This window comes from Conger conger, chromosome 2 (assembly GCF_963514075.1).
Source record: "Conger conger chromosome 2, fConCon1.1, whole genome shotgun sequence".
In the NCBI taxonomy this organism is placed as follows: domain Eukaryota; kingdom Metazoa; phylum Chordata; class Actinopteri; order Anguilliformes; family Congridae; genus Conger; species Conger conger.
This window is the reverse complement of record NC_083761.1, coordinates 49007566-49023228: the sequence shown is the minus strand read 5'-3', so window position 1 is coordinate 49023228 and position 15663 is coordinate 49007566. Positions and strand designations below refer to the sequence as shown.

Genomic DNA, 15663 nt, shown 5'->3' with positions numbered 1-15663 from the left:
TTTCAGTGCAATCCAATGTGAGGCCCTGATTGAAGAAACCGGGACGACAGGGGTGACTGTACCTTTTATATCCCGGTGAACTATCATGTTGCTGTGCAGATACGACATGCCCTCCAGGATCTGCCTGGTGTACTTCCGGGTCACGTTTTCCGTCAAAGCTCCATAAGCCTTCAACTGGTCCTTCACTGACCCCTGAAAACAGCAAACGGTGTTTCATAGAAAGAGTGTTATAGCAGTAACGTGGGTAAGCTGCTTGAGCAAAGACCGCCATTTTGGCTCTCCTGTACACTCATGGTGGTTGTGAAGACAACATCCACAATGGCTTTTTGGAATTCTGAAGGGGGCTGCATGTGTTCTGAAGATAACTAGCATCTCTGCATTGCAGTCTACAGGGCTATAAAGATGTGAACACATTTTTAGTTAATACCAATGAAAGCTGTAGCTCTATCTGAATTTCAATAGAATCTGAAAAATTGCATCACCTGGTGTCTGGTATTAAGACCATGCAGGCAGATGCTTACACAAGGGCTCTGTCTGAATCATTAGGAGTCATTAAATGAAATATTGACAAACATATTTAGACCCTGTCAATTGCATTTAAATGCAGGCTTTTCACTGATGCTCTTACCCAGACTGACTTGCATAAATGCAAACACAGGTTCAGGCAACACCTCGCAATAATTCCAAGCTATTGGAGACAGAAGCATCCAATAAAAAAGCTTACACTATAAAGTTAGATGCCATAGTAGGTGCAAGAGGGTAATACAGAATGCAACATTATTAGGAAGTAAATGGATTAGGGTATACAGTTCTACATTTCACATATATATGGCTAATATACCCATGTGAAATGTGAGCATTAGGTGAGCCAAGGTACAGTTCAATACATGAAGGATTAAGGCACCCTATAGAAAACCCATAGAAAGGCTGAGGAATCACAATGCATTTCAATGATCACGTGTCCTGAAAAACGGTCATATGATGCATCATCTGTCTGTTAAGGGAAATGTAACGCGCAGGTCGCACCCGTCTGTTAAGGGAGATGTAACGTGCAGGTCGCATCCGTCTGTTAAGGGAGATGTAACGTGCAGGTCGCATCCGTCTGTTAAGGGAGATGTAACGTGCAGGTCGCATCCGTCTGTTAAGGGAGATGTAACGTGCAGGTCGCATCCGTCTGTTAAGGGAGATGTAACGTGCAGGTCGCATCCGTCTGTTAAGGGAGATGTAACATGCAGTTCACACCCGTCTGTTAAGGGAGATGTAACGTGCAGGTCGCATCCGTCTGTTAAGGGAGATGTAACGTGCAGTTCACACCCGTCTGTTAAGGGAGATGTAACGTGCAGGTCGCACCCGTCTGTTAAGGGAGATGTAACGCGCAGGTCGCATCCGTCTGTTAAGGGAGATGCAACATGCAGTTCACACCCGTCTGTTAAGGGAGATGTAACGTGCAGGTCGCACCCGTCTGTTAAGGGAGATGTAACGTGCAGGTCGCATCCGTCTGTTAAGGGAGATGTAACATGCAGTTCACACCCGTCTGTTAAGGGAGATGTAACGTGCAGGTCGCACCCGTCTGTTAAGGGAGATGCAACATGCAGTTCACACCCGTCTGTTAAGGGAGATGTAACACGCAGGTCACATCCACCCATAAGGGGTTAAATATGTGTGCTGGAGTGGCTGAAGATGGGCACTGGCTCTGCAGTCCTGACTGCAGTGGTGAACTCATTACACTCCTGAGGAACTCAGTACTCAGGAAGACGGAGCGAGGCGAGATGAGACCGAAAGGAGGACACCTTTAGGGAGAGGACACTGAGGTGACCAGCGGGTGTGGAGGGAGCTGTCCCTCCTGCTGGCCAGAACTAGAGATCTCTATTTTATTTGGATCACCCTTGGAATTTAGTGGAGGGAGTGGTGTGACAGATATTTTGGCTGGCCTTAGATAAGACCGAGTTGCAGTAACCCAGTCAGGACAAGCGGCTGAATCCGGAGCTGGGTTGTGATATTCACAGACCTACCCCTGGCATGTACTCCATGAAGATGGTGAGGGTTTTCTCGTTGTGGTCTCGCAGGCAGCCGTAGTACTGGACAATGCGCTCGTGGTGGAGGTTCTTCAGCAGCTGGATCTCACACTCTAGAGCTCTCACCTCCTACAGGCAAAGGACACCACACAGTGAGGAACAACTACAAATACAAACACAACTACAGGGACAATGATTCCCACCTCCTACAGGCAAAGGATACCAGACAGTGAGGGACAACTACAAATACAAACACAACTACAGGGACAATGATGCATTGCCTTTCAGAGTTAAATTACATGGACATGGCTACACTGAGGACATTTTGATTAAACCATTGCTTAAACATTCTCCATTGTTAACAGTTTTGTCCCATACATTTATTTTATTGCAAACTCATAGGTGTGAATACAAACATTGTCTTGAGACCATTAAATGAAATCGGTGGAACGTGCAGTGGATAATTTTTACTGTAGTAATTGTGGTTGATAAAAAAACTCACCACTTTCAATACCTGCACAGAGCAGCTTAAAATTAAATTACATCCCCGTAAGGCAAACGGTAAAATGAGAAACATGGTAATTTCAGATAGCATTTGCATGGTTATGTCAGTACTCCGGGGTAAGTGAATTTGTATGGGATTTTAGCTATATTAAGCGGCTGTTTGGACCTGCTAGGGGAGGTCCAAATACAGGGAGCTTGTGTAAAATTTGGAATGAATTAGGAGATTGTTCTAAAAATTATAATGATATATATTTTTTTAAGATCTGTTACCTAGCAGGCAAAATTGAAAGAAAGAAATTCTGAGGCGACTAGCTACCCAACACTAAGTTCTAAACTTCTTACAATTCACCAATTTCTTTATCATAGCTTGGGCTGGTAGAACATGTACACCTGCTTATGTCATCTATGAGATATAATTTTGTGTTTGAGTTAATTGTAATATCAAGGGGGAAGTTGTACTTAACATAACCCCAACCCTAACCCTAACAATTACCCAATAAATCACCCAAACAATAGAAATCAAGTACGACATACAGTGGGCTCTAGAATTATTGGCATCCCTGATAAAGCTTCACAAAAAGTGCTGTAAACCAAAAATAATAGTTATTGACATATTCTTTATTTTCCAATATGTAAAAAGTAGTACGCTTTATTAATGATTCAATGGAATCTAGAATTTTTCAAATCAAAAAAATATTTATCCAAAAAACAGGTTCCACCACTATTGGCACTCCTGGTTTATTACTTTGTGCAAACACCCCCGGCAAAGATGACAGCCACACATTTTTTTTGACCGTTCCTTGAAGCAGAACTTCAGAATCATTGATATCCTTGGGATACTCCCTCTTCGGTTCAGACCACAGGTTTTTCATGGGATTTAAGTCTGGAGACTGAGTGTATTGCCAATTTCACTTTGTTTGATTTCATTTACAATAATAGTTAAGGGTGCCAATAATTTTGGCAACTGTGGTTTTCAGAAAAAATGAATTACTAAATAAAAAACATTGAAATTAAGAAAGTATATAGCTTTCCCAGATGTTTGAACAGAAAATATGCATCATTATCGATGTTGTTTATTATATGTAGCCTTTTTCCTCCATTTCCCCAGGGTGTCCATAAATCTGAAGCCCATTGTACACCAGAGATTACATTTAAAAAAGATTAAAAATAAAAATAGATGGAGCCAAATTTACATTAGGATATCCTCTATATACAGACAAATACAGAACATACAACTATAAAACAGCGATATGTCTGCTTGCACAATGGGCTTCCCTTTAAGTGAAGAATAATTGCCCCAGATGGGACAGTCATGATTATGAGAGCAGCTGAGGGCCTCATCATGTGGCTGATTATAAAGACAGGCAGACAAGCAGGCATTCTGGCAGAAAGAGCATTATTGCACATACATGCACTCTCTGAACATCAGATTCCCATCAGTAGAACTCAATTCACATGTCTACGTGCACCAAATCCAAACTCCACACACACAGCACTGCTGCTTAGATAAAGCAGGGGCAGATAATCATCAAAAGGGGGTGGAAAGATGGATGGGGGGCACGTTTTCTTTTAAGCCCCCCTGCTGCCACCCCCCCTCACTCTGATACAGGAAGTGACAATGCGCCTTTTCTCAGTAGTAGACAGGAAACAGCTTTGAAGAAAAAAAAACAACACAGAAATCTACTCTGCTCGATCGTGACCAGAGGATAAACACACTTGTGGGGGACAGGGCAGTTTTGAGCACGCTCAGTTGCATGACCTGATTGTATAAAGTTCAGACGTCACTCTTAAGGCCACCACTGGGATTACAACAGCCAGCCAGCCAGACCCTTCCCTCCGGTACAAACATAAGGCTCCAAGCCATTAAACTAGACTGTTATGGATTACAGGAACAGTTAAATGATCGGTCTACCATAGGCTAACATCTGATGCCATTAAGTTAGATGTGTGTGAGGAATGTTAGGCCAGCTAAAGCATACCCATATGACCGCATTCTCCATCAGTGTGCACAGCCTCAGTGTAGTTCAGTCATTGCTTTTCTTACCTTGCTGGTCTCTGGGCTGTCTGGGTCGAACTGGACCTGCTTTGAGGCGAGCTCTCGGCCAGTATCCACATCGTAGCACAGGTAGACCCTCCCGAAGGCACCCTGGCCCAGCAGCTTGCCCTGCCTCCATGTTAACGGAGCACTGGGGGCTGCGGCGAAACGGTCAATCAGAAACATTCAGACAGGACACGACCGGATCGTGGAAAAACATTATTCAATAACTTTGTGGTTAAATAACCATTTTCTTCAATAATTTTAAAGCTTACTTTTCAACATCTTTATTCTAATTTTGTTAAATTAACTAAACCACCTATTTTTTTCTCACCACTTTTTCCTGAGACTCGCCACAAGTATTGCATTGGAGTTCTTATTTTTCCCAAAAAAATTAGAATAGGGCCATTCCATGCCAAATCCAGGAGGATGCACCACAGCACTTTTTCTGTGTGTGGGCTGACAATTATGAGATACTAAATTCCTGAAAACTTGAGCTTCGTACTCGATTTTGTTTTCCCAGTAGAGCCATTTGAACTTTGCCAGGTGTCACAATGAAAAATGCGTCGTGGCACGAAATGAGATATTTAGAGGTCCATAACTTTGTAATGAAAAGTAATACATCTTTGTACAAATTTGTATGTTGGGAGCATCTTGCCAAAGTAAGAAATAAATGAGTACAGAAGCACTGAATATTTCTAGAAGAAATACAAAAGTGCAAAAGGGTAACATCACTAATAAGAACAATAAAATAAACTGTAATTTTTTACACAATGAGAAAGGGCCTTCAGATGGCTCTTATTTATTTAGAAAATTACACAAATCATGTTTACTTTTGGAGATATGACCCCTCTGAATTTTTAGGGTCAAACACCTCAGAACAAAAAGACATGCATCAATATGAATTCTACATACAGAATTCATGCAAAATCACATTTGTGACCCGATGCGTTCTTCATCGCTACCACCCGGTGAAATTCAAATGGCTCTACTGGAAAAACCAAAAGGAGTACAATGCTCAACTTTTCATGAGTCCTACATCTCATCATTATCTACCAAAACAAAGAAAAATAAAATCCATTAGGTGATGTGGTGCAACCTCCTGGAGTTAGCATGGAATGGCCCACTGCATTTTAGTTTTAGATGAACAGTAGCATGATGGGGTGGGGAAGTAGCATTTAGGGCAATGTCACAAATTGAATTTACACTGCAACATACTAAGAACCTCCACAGACTATGAGACAAAAGTTGCGGGGTGATGTTCAAAAGACACCACTGCACGAGCGCAGAAAACGGCTGAGTGGATGTTCTGCTGCACTAGAGCCGCATCCTGCTGCACGGCTGTCTATTGTCTCTCCGGCTAGCCCAAAGAAACTTGAATGAACCGTGGCGCGTTGTGATTGACTCAAGCTTGGCTGGTCTCCCAGGCCGGTGTCTGCGGGGGTGGCAGGATGTGGGGAGAGGCTGGCGTGGCTCACACTTGTGGGGCACGCTGCTGCGGTCCTGGGGGCGCAGTCTGCCCTGAGCGTCCAGCAGCTGCCACCCCGAGCCCAGGCTCTCCTCGCTGTCGTTCAGGGCGCGCCGCGACGGCACCAGGGTGAAGAGATTCCCCTGCGGCCGCCGGATCCGCGGGAAGGTCCGCCGGCCTGCGAGGAGACGCCACGTTACATTACATCACACTACATTACATTACACTACACTACACTACATTATTGGCATTTGGCAGACACTGTTATCCAGAGTGACGTACAGTTGATAAGACTAAGCAGGAGACAATCCTCCCCTAGAGCAATGCAGGGTTAAGGGCCTTGCTCAAGGGCCCAATGGCTGTGGGGATCTTATTGCTGATCTACACCGGGGATCGAACCACCGACCTTGTGTGTCCCAGTCATTTACCTTAACCACTCCGCTACAGGCTGCTACATTACATCACACTACACAACACTACACAACAATACACTACACTATATTGCACTACACTACATTACACTACATTACACAAAGGTCAGATTCCCAACTTCACCTTTTGTAAGTGCTCTGCACACAGACCATCTGGGACAAATACATAATTGTTTTGGATTCATATACAATGCCCTCCATTATGTTTGCTGTACTCCTAGGCAAACCGTAACCTAGCCATCCTGTTTTTGCGGCTAACCAGTGGTTTGCATTTTGCAGTGTGGCCTCTGTATTTCTGTTCATCAAGTCTTCTGCAGACAACGGACATTGACAAATCCACACATGACTCCTGAAGAGTGTTTCTGATCTTATCAGATGAGTGTTTGGGGATTTTTCTTTATTATGGAAAGAATTATTCGGTCATCAGCTGTGGAGGTCTAGTAAGCTTACTAGTGCTCTCTTTCTTAACTATGTTCCAAGCAATTATTTTCGTAAGCCCAAGGTTTGGCCGATGTCTCTAACCGTTTTATTCTCATAACAGCTTCTTTGACTTTCATTGGCACAACTTTGGTCCTAATGTTGATAAACAGCAATGATAGTTTCCAAAGGTGATCAAAAGACTAGGTGCTGAGAGACCTGCATTAAGGAGGCAATTAAACACCTGAGCAATTACAAACACCTAACATTATGATGCCCTGAAATGGGGGGGGGGGGGGGGCGACTATGCATAAACACAGCTGTGATTCCTATGTGAAACCAAAACATATAAAAAATACCCTTCAATAAAATCTGATAATGTGCACTTTAACCACACGTTAATTATGTGATTCCAAATCTAAAATTGAGGCAGATCGAGACATAAACCTTATGGAGGGCACTGTACTTTTCCAAAGGACCCAACTGAGAGCATTTCATAGGTTTCAATACACAAGAAAACATGGAAACATGGAAAATGATCTGAATCCAAAACAATGACGTATCTGACACAGACGCATCAGGACTTCCATACTCTCGAACGTGTGCCGCATTTAAGCGACGGGTGAGTCATCCCACTGAACCTTGTCACGCTTTGAGATCCAAGAAAAGCACAATAGAAATGCCAAATATTATGAGGTCATCACCGTCAGTGTACACAGAACCAATGGGAGCGCACGGCAGCAGAATCCCTCTCACCTTCGTTGTGGTCTTTCTGCTGCAGGGACACGTGGTATCTGCGGGGGTACGTCCCTCCTTTGCCCACAACCTTTTCGTAGATGTGGTTCTCGCGGTCTGGGGGAGGGCACAGGAAGGGGGAGAGGGTCACTGCATGTCTCGCCTCTGCGGGCTGCGGCGTCCTGAGCGGGCCCGGCCCCCTGCACCCACCTGAATACTCCTGACGGTTGTCCGGGTAACTCTTGGCCCTGTACATCCGGGATTTCCTGAAGGAGGGGCTGTGGAGAAACGGAGCGGAGTGTCTGTATGACTGCGTCTGTTAGAAAGCCCATCTCTGCTCTGTCCCTCTGTCCTGTGCAGGACTAACCCGACACACTGCATCTCCCCACAATCTGTTTTACCATTGAGAGAGCTGAGGGAGGACTGACAGTCTCACCTGCTGGCTTGGGTCACTTCTTTTCTGCCTTCTCAGTCTACAGTACCCACACGTTCATTAGTTTCACTTGTCTGGCCTAGTTAAGCCCCACCGACAGTAGACAACCCGTGCTTCCTTCAGTCGTCTGTAATAGGCCTGTCTGAACCATCGTTGGCTCACCGTTTCGTTATGATTGGCTCACCGTTTCATCATGATTACCATGCGACTCCCACCAGTGGCTCACCTGTCCGAGTTGCTGTCGAGCGACTGGCAGCTGCCCGATACGGAGTTCTCTGCACTGCTCCACGGGTCCAGTACCTAAGGGAAGGGGAAAATTATATCCGCTTTTCCTCTGACAACTCATTTCTGACATTTAATAATCTGTTCTGCTGCCAAAGAAATAACAGAATATTCCATTATCCTCCTAAATGATTGACAGTTGTTCCATAACTTTCCAAATGTTTGCATCACCTTGTATATTTTCCCGCTGAAATATAAAGGGACACCTCACATGGGCAGTTTTATTTATTTTTTGGTTTGTTTTGTTTTTTGGGGGGGTAGGTGGGCTAGGTCATGTGACTGGAAGTGTTTTAGTGGAGGGGGGAAGGGTGACTGGCTCTGTCTCTCTGCGTTGTTGGTTTGCCTGTGCACTATTTCCAGCCAGTCACAGATAGCATCAGCAGGCCTGCATTAGACACAGGAAACACCGGAAAAAGCTGAGCAGCCAATGCATGAGAGAGGAAAAAAAACTACAACAGCGATGAAGCCCTTTCCCTCTACACTTTGCTCTCGCAGTGATTGCCTGGGGATAATCATTTAAAACTGTCACTTTTTGTTATCACCTCTAGGTGATTCATAGAACTCACAAGTCATAAATTATCCATACGGGCAACCTGATAGTTAAACATACCTGAATACCTGAAATGCTTGTGTAAGTCAAGGGAACAGCAGTAACTGATACATTTTGAGTGCAAGCCTAAATTTCTGGTTATGGATCTTCGTTGCTTCTGCATTATTTTGAACGAACTGGTGCACTACCTCTGGTATTCAGATGACATGATTGTTACAGAAAAATGTATCTGAATGAATTGTAATTTTGAATGTAATATGTATTGCGTAAATACAAGTCAGCACCACTTTCTATAGTGGCAAAGGGGTATTTTCTTGGCTGAATCAGTACTGCACATTAGGAGAGGAGACTCACACACTGGTCACTGGTCTCGGGGATGAACTCGCCCTCGCTGTTGATGCTGGTGTAGGAGCCCTGGCGGGCGATACGCTGCTGTCGCTCCGGGACGTAGCCGGGCGGCGGCGAGCTGCGGCCCGTGTTCTGAGAACCTGCCGGGGCGCGGAGAGAGAGAGCGGGAGCAAGAGGTTACGACAGACCCCAGAGGAATGGTAAATGGTTGCCGTTTGTATAGCGCCTTTATCCAAAGCGCTGTACAATTGACGCTTTTCATTCACACATTCATACACGCACTCACACACTCAACGGCGATTGGCTGCCATGCAGCCGTCAGGAGCATTTGGGGGTTAGGTGTCTTGCTCAGGAACACTTCGACACACCCAGGGCAGGATCGAACCGGCAATCCTCCGACTGCCAGACTGCCAAATCCTTACCGCCTGAGCTAATGTCGCCCCAGGAAGAGCAACCAACGCAAATTTTCTCCAGCCGAGACAAATAACAAAAGTAGCATTTCGCAGAATCAGACAAGCACTTTGCAAACACTATTTTCTGCAGGTAAGCCCCAGATACCCCCACCACACATATTTGGCAGGGCGACCATTTCCTGTGAGGCTGCAACCTTCAGACCCTGAAAATCTGGCGCCTGGTTGGGGGTGGGGGGGGGAATCTGTGGTTAAACGTTGTTGCCTTCGTCCACATTAGTGCATTCCTGAACGCACTCCAACAACAGTCACTGACTTATGATTAATGCATTTCTGAAAAGTCATTTAAAACTGGGCAACCTTCCTAACTACAGTAAATGGAGAATTTTCACTTTCTCCACCCCCCCCCCCCCCCATTCATTTCTTCAGGCTATAGGGTCGACTAGCTAATAGCATACAGCAATCTGATTGGCTACTCTCCAACAGGCTATTGTGGAGCAACCAGTGATGGTGGACAGGAAAAGGAAGAGGACCCGCTGCTCCGTGTATCAGAGGAAGCCAGAGAAACAACAGCGAGAGAGAGAGAGAGAGAGAGACGGAGAAAGCCAGTGAGAGAGAGAAAGAGAGAGAAGGAAGTTTGAAAGACAAAAAAAGTTTGACTATTTTTACAAAATTAATAGACTCGACCTGAGTTGCACCTTTCAGTGTGCCTTGACAAATATTATCAAGGAGAAGACTTGAGTTGAGGTCATCTCAAACATCAGAAGAGAGGTGGCTTGAGAAAGTACACTTGGCTTGTGAACACTTACTGCTGGAGAGGTGGCGCCCCCTGGGCTCGGAGGATTGGTAGCCCGTGTTCACATCCCCAGTGGACTGAGAGGCCTTGATGCGGACCTGCTTGCACACGGTGGCATGGGACGGGGATGGGGCCTGGAGACCCAGAGAGACACAGGAAGCTCTCAGTCATTAGTCTTATGTACATACACCCTTACAAGTTCACACTTTTACCGTTTATTCATTTCACATTTGTGCACATTGTGGCTGAGAAAGAAAAACAAGTTTTACAGCCTCTTCCAAATGACATGCATGTGAGTCAGTAAAACACTTTTTGCAACACTCTATGCAACGTAAACTCTCCATGTTCCAAACACCGAGTTAGCTCACAATGTTCTGAATAGTGCAACTTTCATGACAAATAAATATGAAATTACTTCCAGATCAGCTGTGGATGTTGTGTGTGTAAAGTCTAATTCCTTCTGTTCTCATAAAAACTTGATACGAGTCATGTATGGGATCTGTCTCAGCATACAGTGACAAGGTAATGGTGCACCCCTGTGACAGTGTGGTGGGGAAGCTGTGGCTAACAAAAGACTACAAACTGGGCAGGTTTATATGGCCCTGTCATATAACACAGTGCAAAATTGTAACGTTAGTAGCTGTGCTTCAGGAGCTGTTCGGAACATCGTGAGGTAACACGGTCTTCTGAACACAGGGAAGTTGTGTAGTCATTTTCTCTATAATCATTACTCCAATTTTAAGTGCTTCAGTGTCTGGGATAGCCAATAAGCAACCATAATCATAAACCACATTCCTCAGGAAAAAAAATTACCACCGAACGGACGTTAACTTCTGGTGGAAGCGGCCGCTTCCCGTGTTCTGTTCTGAACACAGTGAGCCTATGTTACTCATCATACATAAACATACAGACAGGCTTGGAATATGCTTTCCACAGCTCCTCCACAAAAACCTCTAATCACACAACAAAGGGGTAGAGCACAACACTGAAAAGGAGTCAACCTCCAGAATGAGGCAAGTGCAGACAGTGTGCACACAGACTGAAAGTGAAACATGCGATATAATATCTAGTGTCAGCGTGTCCTTGCCCTCTGCGCATACCGTTTTTTTGACCTGACCGATAGGAAAAGGGAAGAGGACCAGGCAGACCTTGGGGGTGGGGGGTGGTGGGTGCATGAGGGGACCTTCAGGCATGAGAGGCACCATAAAGCCCCCCCACCCAAAACAACAGCACAGGCCCTCCGACTCTGCGCTTCCTGTATTGGAAAGCAGGGCTAAAAAAGAGCAGCACGTGGAGCAGCGGGGCTCTGTCCGGGAGAACAATGAGGCTCACGTGACCGAGCTCGGAGCGGAGCCTTCCCCTCTCGCCGAGACCAGGCGGACCCGCGGCCGAGGGAGGCAGACCGAGATGAGCGAACAGTGGCTAATAATGCTAATAATAATACATTTTATTAATATAGCTCCTTTCCAGAGGGGAGTACAGAATGAGGGGTAGACACAAACAAGGCAAAGTTGGAGCGAAGGATACCTGACATTGAAAAGGTGAGTCTGGAGATGGGATTTGAGCTCAGGCGCGAGAGATGCGAGAGGGGGCCGAGAGGACTCACGTTGTTCTGCTCCTGGGTCAGCAGCAGGATCTTGATGCTCTTCATGTTGGAGCTGCGGTCCAGCAGGTCGATGGCCTTGTCCAGGTCGTCCTGGTTGCGCAGGGGAATGGAGAGCTGAGCAGTCGGAGGAGAGGAGAGGAGAGGAGAGGAGAGTCAGACACACGCTATTCACCCGCAGCGCTCTGACCGCGCCAAACGCGGCTGTCATTACATTACAGACATTTGGCAGATACACTTGTTACATTGCATTACATTACAGGAATTAGGCAGACGCACTTATCCAGAGCGAAATACAATAAAGTGCAAATTAAACCCAGGGACAAGTGCGTTCAGGACCCTAGAGGAAAGTCCAGAGTCCTAGCATGATCACATAGATGCAAATTGAACCCTTGAAGAGGACATCAACTACCATACCACAGCTCGAATACCATGAGTACTACAATAACTCAGTCACTATACATAAATGCTATTATCTACTTATCCTGAGCAACCTACAAGCAAAGTGCATAACCATAACCAGTGCACTGAAAGACCCTAGAGGGAAATACAGTTCCAAGGGCTAGGAATGACCACAAAGACAATGACTCGGGCCTCGTAAGTTAATCTGTGGACTGCCGAACGCCACAGTACCTCGTTGTTCATGTAGTGCAGGTCCAGCTGCTGACCGAAGACGCTCTTCACTTTCTGCTTCACCTCGTCAAACTGCACCGGCCGCCCGAACATCAGGATCCTGAGTCCGACACGGACAAGGGGGACGGACGGAGAGAGAGAGAGAGAGAGAGAGAGAGAAAGAGAGAGAGAGAGAGAGAGAGAGAGAGAGAAAGAGAGAGAGAGAGAGAGAGAGAGAGAGAGAGAGAGAGAGAGAAAGGATGAAACAATTACAGAAGAGTCAGTGACACAATTGTAAAAATTGTTACATGGGCACTTATAGCGTTCAAGTACCCTGTGATGATGCAGGTTGCATATTCCAATGCGAACAGAGTGCTAACTTCATCAGGGTGATTGCGACATGATGCACATAACCACGGCATGCATGTGACAGGAACGGGATTAAAACCAGCTGCATAATGTGAAAAGAAAGCGTTTCATGCACTTGTTTAATATACAATAGCAGGAAGCTGACTAAACTGAAAATAAACTTGAGTAGTACTACAATGTATCCAATCATACAGCCTATCTGTTAAAATATAAAGTATAAACTCACTTCATTAGGTAGACCTGTACACCAGCTTGTTAATGCAAAAATGTAATCAGGCAATCTCGTGGCAGCAGCTAAATGCATAAAAGCATGCAGAGGGGGCAAGAGGTTCAGCGGTTTTCAGACCAAATGTCAAGTGACTTTGACTATGGAATGATTGTTGGTGCCAGACAGGGTGGTTTGAGTATCTCAGAAACCCGGGATTTTCACACACAAAAGTCTCTAGTGTCTCAAGAGAGAATGGTGCGAAAAATAAAAATAATCCTGTGAGCAGGCACAAACACGTTGTTAAGGGCCACACCGGTGAAAGCTGACAGGAAGGCGACAGTGATGCAGAAAACCACACATTACAACAGTGGTATGTAGAAGAGCATCTCTGATGAACACAACGCATGAAACCTCTAAGTAGATAGGCTACAAGAGCAGAAGACTTAAAGCCTAAATAAAATAAGTCTAATAAATACCTAATAAAGTGCTCACTGTGTGTGTGTGTGTATGTGTGTGTGTGTGTGTGTGTGTGTGTGTGTGTGTGTATATATATATATATATATATATATAGCCACCAGCCATGCTAGACTCCATGGTGAGATTTCATAATTGTATACAAACACAAAACAAACAAATATGGTTAAGCCTCAAACAGCATTCAATATCTCATACATGAGAAAATAGTTACTACTGAAAACAGTGAGAAATGGAAAAGGCGACAAGATGATTCATACAAAATGTCAGCGACAGTTAGACCCATTTTTGGCCCTTGGCTGCAAGAGTGAGGTCAGGGTGGTTATAAATGGTTTACATTTCATTCCTTTTTAATTAAATAATATGTTTTGCAGCAGTCCTGAGTAAATAACGAGGGAAAAACAGGAAGGGGATATTCAATGGGAAAACCTTTATACTGAAAGCAGACAAATGGTAGTAAAAAAAAAAATTCTAAACACAATTTCAGAAATACATAGCTCTCCAGGAACTTGTGTGCGGCCATATAAGCAAATACTGCAATAGTGGTTTGCTTTCTTGGATCCATCTCAATATTGAATCCCTTGCACCCATACTGTGATATGATGTGGTGTCACATCAAATTTATGTTTTTGTGGTGGGGCAGCTTACAACTAAGATTATTGCACTCTATTAATACTTTCACTTTTTTATATGCATGCACTGCTGCACAGTCACAAAGATGCATAACAGAAGGCTTCTGCCCATCACATGCTATACTGAAAGGCAACCACATCCCTCTCCATAGAGGGGGGCCAGCTATACAACATGGCACGGCACAAATGCACGGACACACACACACACACAGCAAAAATCTGGGATAAAATGCCCACCTTCTTTCTCCACAGAACTCAAACTTGATTCTGACATCATCCTAAAGGAAGACAACAAAGAAAGAGTCATTGGGGGTCACCCTGGGGCATAGTACAGGCCACAAGCCTGCTTCAGTGAGCACTCTGTGTCCATGTGGTCTGATCTAAACCCCGTAGCGGGTGTTCAGCAGTAAGCCCCTCTTATTTTATTTTACCTTTATCTAACCATTGAACTGAGAACTGTGTGCTTTTATAGTGAAAACTTATGGAACCACAGTGAATAGCAAATTCAAAGGACAAATCCTGCCTAGTTCCTTACCTTAGCAGTGAAAAATACCTCTCCAAAAAAAACATCACATGATTTAGCCTAGTCTGAATTGCTGGATGAAAATGGTCCATGACATACAGTGCATGTGCGATAGTGTAAAGTGCAGGTTAATAATGCCCTGAAAGTCAACGATGAACCCAGGTCATTATACGTACTGGGCCCTCTCTGTAGGACTTTTAATGGGTAGCCTGTAGCCTAGTAGCTAAGGTCTGGGAAGGTTGGTGGAAGCTCTGGTGTGGCCATGATAGGATACACACAGCTGTCGGACCCTCGAGCAAGTCCCTTAACCCCACATTGCTCCAGGGGGGATTAACCCCTGCTCAGTCTAATCAACTGTTAGCCACTTTTGCCAAAATTATTATTATTATTCATATTATAATGAATGGTGCTGGGGCTCACCTGTCTGTTGGGGGGGCTGGCAGTCTTGGGCTTTCCCACGTCGTACCCGGGCAGGGGCTGGCGCCGGGTCATCTGCAGAGCCACCAGGTCCTTCATGATGGAGTGGAGCGCCTGTCGTTCGTCTGCAGGACACAGCCACAGAGGACAGAGGAAAAGAAGGGAGACAAGATGGCGGAGGATAGGAGGTGGAAGGAAGAAAATGGGACGAAGTAAAGGAACAATGAAAGATGAGCGACAATTGTTGCACTGCAAAGATTTCCGAACAAAACAAGACTCCTCTCCTGTGGTGTTGCTGAAAGAATTGAACAAAAAAATAAAAAACAATTCTCATGCAAGATATTTTTCATTTAAATGTAATTTGGAAAAATGAAACATGAATATTAAAATGCATCCCAGGG

General features: G+C 45.0%; 1 protein-coding gene across 1 annotated transcript in view; it reads right to left on the bottom strand.

The window, feature by feature from the left end:
• Positions 1 to 15663, bottom strand: part of map3k3 (mitogen-activated protein kinase kinase kinase 3) — a 34980-nt gene that overhangs the window by 6079 nt on the left and 13238 nt on the right. The window contains exons 3-15 of the mRNA XM_061232241.1: positions 15266 to 15387; positions 14560 to 14600; positions 12661 to 12760; positions 12031 to 12144; positions 10438 to 10558; positions 9225 to 9358; positions 8265 to 8338; positions 7816 to 7883; positions 7627 to 7722; positions 6033 to 6200; positions 4564 to 4712; positions 2013 to 2144; positions 63 to 192 (exon numbers count right to left, since the gene is read on the bottom strand). Coding sequence (XP_061088225.1) covers positions 63 to 192; positions 2013 to 2144; positions 4564 to 4712; positions 6033 to 6200; positions 7627 to 7722; positions 7816 to 7883; positions 8265 to 8338; positions 9225 to 9358; positions 10438 to 10558; positions 12031 to 12144; positions 12661 to 12760; positions 14560 to 14600; positions 15266 to 15387 — 1449 coding nt within the window. The remainder of the gene's footprint in view (positions 1 to 62; positions 193 to 2012; positions 2145 to 4563; positions 4713 to 6032; positions 6201 to 7626; positions 7723 to 7815; positions 7884 to 8264; positions 8339 to 9224; positions 9359 to 10437; positions 10559 to 12030; positions 12145 to 12660; positions 12761 to 14559; positions 14601 to 15265; positions 15388 to 15663) is intronic.